General features: G+C 38.2%; 1 protein-coding gene across 1 annotated transcript; it reads right to left on the reverse strand.

Moving 5' to 3' along the window:
• Window positions 1-203: 203 nt before the first annotated feature.
• Window positions 204-8,041, reverse strand: LOC149830754 (tobamovirus multiplication protein 1-like). Its single transcript, XM_090011814.1, has 11 exons — window positions 7,868-8,041; window positions 4,170-4,260; window positions 4,035-4,087; window positions 3,400-3,492; window positions 3,174-3,245; window positions 2,740-2,812; window positions 2,407-2,452; window positions 2,213-2,276; window positions 958-1,011; window positions 770-847; window positions 204-692 (listed from the first exon to the last, which is right to left on the reverse strand). The coding sequence occupies exons 1-11, from the start codon at window positions 8,039-8,041 to the stop codon at window positions 600-602; spliced, it is 891 nt and encodes a 296-aa protein (XP_089867940.1). The 3' UTR covers window positions 204-599.
• Window positions 8,042-9,384: the final 1,343 nt, after the last annotated feature.

Below are 9,384 nucleotides of genomic sequence, written 5' to 3' on the forward strand. Positions count from 1 at the left end.
GATTCCTAATCACATTAGGTTATGGTTCCCAAACCTAATATAATGATCCTTTCTTCATACTTCCCATAATAAAAAAGAGAATTCGGTCCCTCTCTCATTAGGTTTAGATAAAGAAAAATGACCACATATACAGGTTCTGAAAGATTATACCCGTCAACGATCTGTCAGAACACTTATGGATTCAGGTACGCTTCTGCATTGAGTTTTGTTTCTGTTTCAACGATTTAGTGAGAACATGTGTTACAATCTTCTTTAGTCTTCAATGGATACATAAATCCAACAAATACATTTTTTCTCACCCGTAACACTATCCAGCAAAACAAGAAGAGACAAAAAAGAAAAGACAAAACAGAACAAATTGAAGGCCACCCAAGAAAACAAAACAGCAGAACCACTTGGTTCTAGTTTCTCTCCCATATGCACCAAGAATGATGTCGGAAACTGCTGTCACAAAATATCCGTAGCTTATGTATTCACAGATGATTGCTCTCTCAACCAGCTTCAGGTTATTGCTGTGTCATTCATGGATTCCATTTAACATGACGCTCACTGCAGGGTTCTAAATAAGCCCTGATCAAAAGGTTTGACCATTTGATCATTCATCGGATTGGATGGTACTGCCCAGAAATTTTTTTAGGAGGTAGCTTGCGAAGGATATAAAGAACAAGTGCCGAGGGCATGATCTCCGTCAACTTATTCATACCAAAACATAAATATTAGTGAAGAAACATAAATCGGACTTAGCACGGACAAGAAAAAATATGCATACCATATAATAAATCAGATTGAGAATTGGATGATCCAAAACACTGAGTGATGCATCAGAATCAAACGCAGACAAAGCAACCTGCAAAGAAGACCTTAAATGCTTGTTTAAAAGTAAAATTGTTAACATAAGATTGTTTACAGCCATCATCCATAGTAAAGCCGGTAAAACTTTAAATCCCATGAACTCACCACAAAGCATCTTATGAGAAAGCAGGTAAAGCAGATAGCAGTAACAGAGCCAACCTGTAGCACATAAACAATTTCATCATCATATAAAGCATAAAAGTAGCCAATCAACTATAAAATGCAGATCAGAGCCATCCATCTTGCAAGATGATCAAACCAACCAATAACTGACTCATTATGCAGGCACATATCAAGAATCCACTTGAACAAATCATTTGCATTAACCAGGGAAACCATTACAGAAGTTCCAATGTTATGCGATACAAGTATGAAACTTTTAAAGGCAAAATAATATAGGTGTAAGAGGAAGACCAAGGAACACAAGAAAGACGTAACTTCATATTGTGTAGAAACAAGATATGAAGGTATGACAGGCTTCCGATCACTATATGAAATATATTTCAGTGACGAGTGCATATCTTTGTAGAGACCAAGCATTATATAGCATCCAGTTGATGGGCAGTGTAACTTATTTCCTAGTTTGCAGAAATTTACTGCAATCTTAGCAGAAAAAACGGAAAACCATAGCATCTACACATCAGAAAACCAAAAAACTGGGCCAAAATGGAGAGAAAAAGAGGCATCTACATATTTCATGAAACAATGTCAATGGTGGTGTAGATGACAATTTGTCAAACTGATTTCAAAACATATGGTGGTTTAGCATCTTTGAGAACACATAAAATAATCTGCTTGAAGAGATTCCAGTATCCAAGATCTTTTAGCATTCCAGCAAAATGATATTTCACCTTCAACAACAGTCGTTTCCTGGGTCAATTTTGCAAATTAGTGTGGATTAGGGACTTCAGTAGTGCAAAATACTGCTTTAACTTTTGTGATTTCTTATTTTCTGGTTGCCTTTTCAGGACCATCAAAGGCCATACTTTCAAAGATCCCCTGACAATAGAAATCCAAGAGCATATTCTATGCATTATCCCATCCAGAAGTAGGAAACTGCTTATGCTATTTCAAGAACAAAGGACTGTCCCTTGAAAGTCAAACAGCATTATGCTTCATCTCATAAAACACCTTGTGTTTGAAGCCATATTTGTCCATGCATCATAATGTGTGAAAGCATAATTAGGATCACTGGTTGGTATATTTCATGCTCAGTGGTATTATCGACATAAATTGTTTGTGAGCCGCATCAGGATAGGAAGCTTATTGCTATATAGATATAAAAAAGCATATGGAGCAAGACCACTGCTTGTGTCAGTTATATTAGCATGTTGAAGACTATTGAAGGAAGCACACAGACCTCATGAAGCTTTTTTCTCCGTCCCTTAGATTCAATAGGGAAGTGTCTCAGCATCATAAATAGCCTGCAACAAAAATAAGAATGAAACCAAATTAAATTGACAAACAACTGCAAAATGTTCTCGCTTGTCAAAAGTTGGGAACAGAAAACATAACAGGCATGTGTCTCCTGGCGAGAGTATACAGAAATGTTACCTTCCTCCATACACCAGAAAACCCAGAGCTGCAACAAATGATACAACTGAAAACAAAAAATTGCAAACTATATATCAGAAAAAGAAACGGACAGAACAAAGAATTTTCCGTAGAGAAGCAGCAACCATCAGAAATCATAAGTACTCAATGCAGTCAGTACTTGAACAAGACGAAAGGAAAGATGCCAGCACATAGATGAGATAACAGGGCATAAACGTCCTAGTTCAAACATCCACCACTAGATTTATGCAGATTCATGAAGTAAACTAAGTCCAGACTGGAATCATATATTTTACAATCTTGGATATATGTTACAATGCAGAAGATACAAACCTGCTATGAATACCTTCCCAATTAATTCCACAACAGCATTATCATTAATCCAGAGGTATATCCAGATGCATACCTGATGGAAAGATTTCTTCCAATGTAAGCAAGTTGAGAAAAAGAGCTATCATCATGAAGAGGAGATGTTTTGCAACTTATTTGCAGAACAAAAGATCCAATTCTTTGATTGAAAAATGTTATTTCTTGGAGTATTCACAATCAGCAAGAAAAATGATATAAAGCATGAGAATAAGTAGCGGATAGGTCATATATGAACTGATGAATAGACTAAAACACACGTTTGGTGTAGGTTGATGCAGACAAAGAGAGAGAGAGAGAGAGAGAGAGAGAGAGAGGAAGAAGAAAAAATAATTTCCTTTTGCCTGCATATGGCTTGCATTTTAAGTTCTATGTTGTGCTTAGCTCAATTATGTGCAGACCTGTATAAAATAGATTCCACCATTGATTGACAGATATACAATCCGCAGCTTATCTGTTGGTAGACTTCGTGCCTGCAAATAGTAGACAAAAGTGAAGTGAAATATTTTAATTTTTTTCACTTCAATGCAACTAATTGATTGAGATTCCCTCTTATTGGGAAAGAAATTAATTGAAAGCCACTTCGAATCTCAACCATCAAAGCTGAACTCAGACATTTTGTCTCACCTGATGATAAATCTCCGCCCAAAATAGGACAAGAAGTGTGTATGTAGAGAAGAACAAAAGCCCAGGGAGGTCCAACAAAACTGAAGAAAATACCTAACATAAGCAGTAATACAAAAATCATGTGTCAATCATAGTATACAGTCACATGAAAGCATTTCTGCAACAAGACCAGACTGGCAGTTTTCATTAGAAATTTTTTGACAAGGCCTGCTAGGATCAACAAACAGTACAAGTCAAGAGTGAGGCTGCAGTGTTTGTGACAAGTTGCAGTATTACTCTGGAACCACAAGCAGATGACCTAAAACGTTGATTCTTTGACAAACTAATTCTCAGTAACAAGGAAAGGAGCAGTTCTATCCCCATGAAGACATCATGCAACCCACTTGGTTCCCACAAAGTTGATAACCACATCTGGGTTAAAGCTTTAAAGAATGGATCGGCTCCAGATTGCACCGGAGCACATATTGATTCCATAGACTGCTTTAGAATGTTGTATAAAACCAAGCAAATATCAATTCTTTTAATGCCTGGATGTTCAAAAGAAGGGAATCTAAGTAGCTAAACTAAAACATGAACTTAATAGGACAGACAAAACTCCAAAAAAGATGAATTTCCTGTACAACAGATAAAATTACCTTTGGCTTCAATAAAAACACTTGCTTGTGAAATCCAAATACAGTGGAACGGACTACAATAATGCATCAGATAAACAATAAGGGAATGGAAAAAGATGATCAAAAAGGGAAAAATAAGGTAAAATTGTTTCTTACGTCCATTTACAATGAAATTCATAAGATGGAAAATCTTCTGCGTAGTCCATCCATATTCTGGCACCCGTAACTCAATACGAATTAACTGAATCTGTTAACCATAATGGACGGTAAGTACCACAATCATAGTCATAAGTGTTGGTCTCTACTATTCTTCAATGAGGTTTTTTCTCAAAGATAAGAAAAAAGTGCAGTAGTTTTTTTCTCTTTTTGAACAGATGAGAAGGATGATATGTGCAGGCTGTGAAGCACACCTGCATCTTATCACAAAGACTGCAAAGAATTTAACTGCAGAGAAATACTTTACTACTGCCCAATATCTCTCTCATCCAAAGCTTATCTACCAATATGACTTTTTTTCCCACATAGAAACACATTTGTTCAGTTCAGAATCACGGTGCAAGAAAAAAAAATGGAAGTTACTGACTTTTCTAAGTTGAATGTGGAAGAAAGAGACCATTAATGCATTCTGTCAAACACAACACGAAGTATAAAACAGAAAATTACATACGCAGACGCCTCTTTGTGAAATGAGAATCCACAGCAAAGGCGTAGCTAGGGGGGGCAGGACTGGGCTGTAGGTTTGGTGATAAATCTCAAAAAAATCTTGGGGCTTAAAAATTTTAAAAATATATAAAAATAAGAAAGAAAATATCATGTGTAGATAATAAGATACATATATAATAAAAGACATAATTAAAAAATGCAAAATAAAGAAGAAAACCATATTCAAGATCTAAAAAATAAATAAAAACAATAACAATAATTGATAATACCACTATATTTGCAAAATATTGCAATATTTTACCTATAATATCCTTTGCTGAAAATAAGCAATAATATCATGATATTTTGAAAATATCACCGATATATATATATATATATATATATATATATATATATATATATATATATATATATATATATATATATATATATATATATATATATATATATATATATATATATATATATATTTGGGAGTACATGTGGAGGGGCTTGGTGCGAACTGCATATGGATAAAGCACTTTTGATGTGTTTTTCTTAAATCTGACCCAGCAGATGAGTTCTGCATGGTCCATTTGCTGGGAATCAACACTTGGATCCTATGTCACCTGGGTACGGGTGCGGGTACTGGTACAGAGGGTACAACAATTCCAAAAAATGTGGGTACGGGGACACGGCTAGGGATGGCAGTGGACCGGGGGAAAGCGGGGCTCCGCCCCGCCTCGCCCCGTTTGGACCGGGGATGAAGGGTATGAAACGGGGATGGAGGCGGGGACGAAGGTTAAAATCCATCCCCGTCCGGGGGTGGAGGCGGGGATGGACGTGCACTTTTCCCTGCCCCGCCCCGTCCCCGCCACGATCCCCGCCCCAACCCCGCCAGACCACTTTTCCCCGCAATATCCCCGCCCCGCCCCGCCTCATCCCCGTTTGAACCGGAGATGGAGGACATGAAACGGGGATGAAGGTGGGGGTGGAGGATAAAATCCATCCCCGCCAGGGAGGCGGGGCGGGGGTGGAGGATAAATTCTTGAGGCGGGGCGGGGGTGGAGACCTTGTCCCCCGCCCCGCCCCGCCCCGCCCCGCCCCGCCCCACTGCCATCCCTAGACATGGCTAAATATATACTGAAAAATATATATTATATATCTAAAATATATATTATATATCTAAAATGTATATTATATATCTAAAATATATATTATATATTGAAAATATAATATATAATATAATGTAGGAGATGGCAAATGCTGTGTCCAGGTACCAGTACCTTTGTCGATACATGTCGACACGGGTACGGCACCCAAAGTGCCGTGTTGTGGTATCATAGCTTGGATCATGTTTTCTAGCAAAAAATATGACTGTCGACGCGGGTACGGCACCCAAAGTGCTGTGTCACGGTATCATAGCTTGGATCATGTTTTCTAGCAAAAAATATGACTGTCGACGCGGGTACGGCACCCAAAGTGCTGTGTCAAGGTATCATAGCTTGGATCATGTTTTTTAGCGAAAAATATGAGTTTTCGAGCCTTGAATATTTATGAAAATTCTGTGCCATTGATTTTCAAACCCTATAAAAACCTACTCCATCTGTCAAAATTGGACGATATGAAGGTTGGTTCCCATAAAACCAAGCATGTAGATTACATATGTATGGTCACAAAAAAAAAAGAAAAAGAAAAAGAAAAAGAAAAGAAAGAAAAGCTCCAAAAAATGTCGTTTCATACTCAGAAAAACAGCTAAGCTCTATAAAGCACATATTGCAAATGAAGCAGGTTACCATAAATAAAATAAAATTTACATACATTTTTCCATGACGGTTTCCAGATGGATTTCTTGATCTAGCTTGGCTTCCAAGTTATTTTCTTCACTAATCCAGAGAATTATCATAAATGTCGTACTCAAGAATTTTCTCAGCAAGTGGAGATCCCATGATAAGTTTAAAAAACTTGATTTTTGGGGAAAATATCCAAAAAAATCTTGATATGTTAAAAGTGAAAATATATAATAATAATAATAATAATAATAATAATAAACAAAGTACAAAAAAAAAAAATAAAAAGCCACAAAATCATGATAAAATTGGATATATTTAAAAAGATGATATTTTTTAATTTATCATGATTTTATCAGCATATTATCATAATTTGTTGTGGTAAATTAAACATATTGGAAATGTTTGTGATGAAGATATACAATAATAAGTTTAAGGGAGATAAACAGCCTTGCCTATGGACTCTTAACAAGTGATGCTCCTTTTCTCAAAAGCCAGAGGATCATCACTCCTAGCGAAAGCAATCATAAGGTAGAATTTTTTTTTTTGACAACAGGTTGAACGCTCTTTATGAAAGCAATCATATATTACAAAATTTTGAGAACAGGTGGGCTGCTTCTTACTGCTTATGAAAGCAATCATAAATTAGAAAAATCTGCCAACATATTCAACGACACCGCAGGAGAATGAGATTTTTATACCTGCTTCTAAGCTTTTTCCTGGCTGTGTCTTCGTCTACTAATTATTCGTGCAAATGATTGCAATGCTCAACTGTTACCAATTAGAGCTGCGCCTTGCTCAGACGTGACCTATTGAGACTAGCGACTAACCGTAAATAACAGCCTCGTTACAAGAATTTAACTCTCCGGTTGCAGATCAAATGCAGTAAAGCCCCTTGACCGCCATAAGCAAAGCATCAACCTGACCGAATGGCAACTTAGGTTCCTTATATGGCAAGGTTTTTTGTGATATATTCCAGGAAAAACGCAACTAAACAAGAAATTTAGAAACACAAAGGAAATGATGGCAAATTCCAACCATGCACATTTCCGCTGGAAAGCTACGTTAAACTACAAGAACTATCCAGTTCTCCAGAATTCTCAGTCAAATTATTTTCCAATCTAGCCAAAAGATATAAAAACTGAATTAATTACTGCTTGTAATTCCTTCTAATTCATGGAGGAAAAAGGCCCAGCTAGTAAATGATCGGAATAAGTCTATAAATCGAACGAATTTCTTTAAAAAACAAGTCTATCCATTGAACGAGTCGAGCTCGGGATTCAGCAAGACGGTGAACCAAGCTATGAATAAATAAGTCAGGTGGTGAAGGCACAAATTAAGAGAGAGAGAGAGAGAGAGAGAGAGAGAGAGAGAGAGAGAGAGAGAGAGAGAGAGAGAGAGAGAGAGAGATCCAAATCCAACCAGAGCGACGGAGGCGACAAGGCCGTAGGCGGCACAGAGGAAGTAGAAGATGCCGTTCTGCCACCTCGACGACTCGTTGATCTTCGTCCACCAGTCGACGACCGATCCGAGCTCCGCCGCCCACCAGTCGGCCACCGGCGGGAGCTCGGTGACGTTCAGTCCGAGCCTCGACATCTAGAAGATTCTAGAGACACGGACGTCCGGGGCCAAACCAATGGCAAGGAAAGGGAAGGCCCGAAAGGAAGGGATTATTTTTTCTCGATTCCTTCCTTCCTTCCCAGTCTCACCTTACGGTCATACAGTCCTTCCTTCCAACTACGCTTCCAAAGTCCAAACAACAAAGGAGAGAGCACTTCAGTTCAGACTCAGAGTGCGCCACAACCACAAGAGAGAGAGAGAGAGAGGGACGGACGGACAGAGTGCGCGGGAGCGCCTTTTTATTTCGTTATATATTTATACACCGGCCCCCCAACTCCTTTGGGCTGCGGAGGATAAAAATGACTTGGAGTGCCCCTGCCTCATCTCACCGCTTCTCTCCTCTCCCCCACCGGCCTTTCTCTTCCACCTTTCTTTCTTTTCTTTTTTTATTTTAAAAATGGGCAGGCAGGCAGGCAGGACGGTTTGTTGGTTTGATTTGATTGATGGAAGCGACCAATTACGCGAAATGTCCCTTGCTTTTCTTGATTGACGACGGGCTCTGGCTTCTTTTTCCCGGGGACGAGTGCTCTGGTCCGACTTGAGATCAGCTGAACAAAGTAAAAAGAGAAAAAAATAACACCGTGTTACGGTTCGCAGTGGGAAGTAAAAAGGAGAAAATACAAGTTATTGTTCTTTAACTCAACAAGTCAACTTGTAGCCAATATGGAATGACCTTTAACTGATCATCCTGACCGTTCTAGTAAAGGAATGACACCATAATGCTTTTTTCGAGTGTGAGCATTATTGCCATTCGAGAAATGGCTACGTTTAGACCATTTAGGTTGTGTTTTTCAAAAGTGAAAATTATAAATCATGTTTGTTTAACGTGAGGAACCAAATCTCAAAATAACATACAACATGATAAAAAAAAAAATAGAAAAACTGAAACAGGTGCTCTCTGGCATGAGGCCCTGTTTCGGTCACGTAAGATGCGTGGTGGCTTGCCGGAGGTGGTATTCCGGTGAGCTTCACTCATGCAGACATTCAGACGGTTGGCTGCAAAACAAAAAAAAAACTAAATCAGGGAGGGGATCTCTGGTATGAGCCCCACTTCCGTCACAGGGAAGGCAGAGAGGTGGGGTGTAATTTACAAAAGCTGCCTAATTTATCTGCAGTTTACAAAACGTTTCGATCGGTTATGGCAATTAGCTGTTTTTTTTTCTTTTCCATTTATGTTTTAAAAACACATTTGGCCCTAAATTCATTCAAATTGTCCTTTGTTTAGTCAAACCAAATGGCTAAAATGCTTATTGACTAAGCATACATTGAGTTATTAGATTAGACGTGGAGAAAAATCATCATTTTATGAGTAAGCGGAT

This window comes from Nuphar pumila, chromosome 7, assembly GCF_984573655.1.
Source record: "Nuphar pumila chromosome 7, dmNupPumi1.hap1.1, whole genome shotgun sequence".
In the NCBI taxonomy this organism is placed as follows: Eukaryota; Viridiplantae; Streptophyta; class Magnoliopsida; order Nymphaeales; family Nymphaeaceae; genus Nuphar; species Nuphar pumila.

Excerpts from the sequence above, each read along its gene's own strand:
- LOC149830754 (XM_090011814.1), bottom strand. The coding sequence starts at position 8,041 with ATGTCGAGGCTCGGACTGAACGTCACCGAGCTCCCGCCGGTGGCCGAC. Across the intron at positions 4,088-4,169 it reads GAATTTCATTGTAAATGGAC|TCCGTTCCACTGTATTTGGA; the intron begins GTAAGAAACAAT and ends GCATTATTGTAG. Across the intron at positions 2,813-3,173 it reads GTGGAATCTATTTTATACAG|GTATGCATCTGGATATACCT; the intron begins GTCTGCACATAA and ends TCTTTCCATCAG.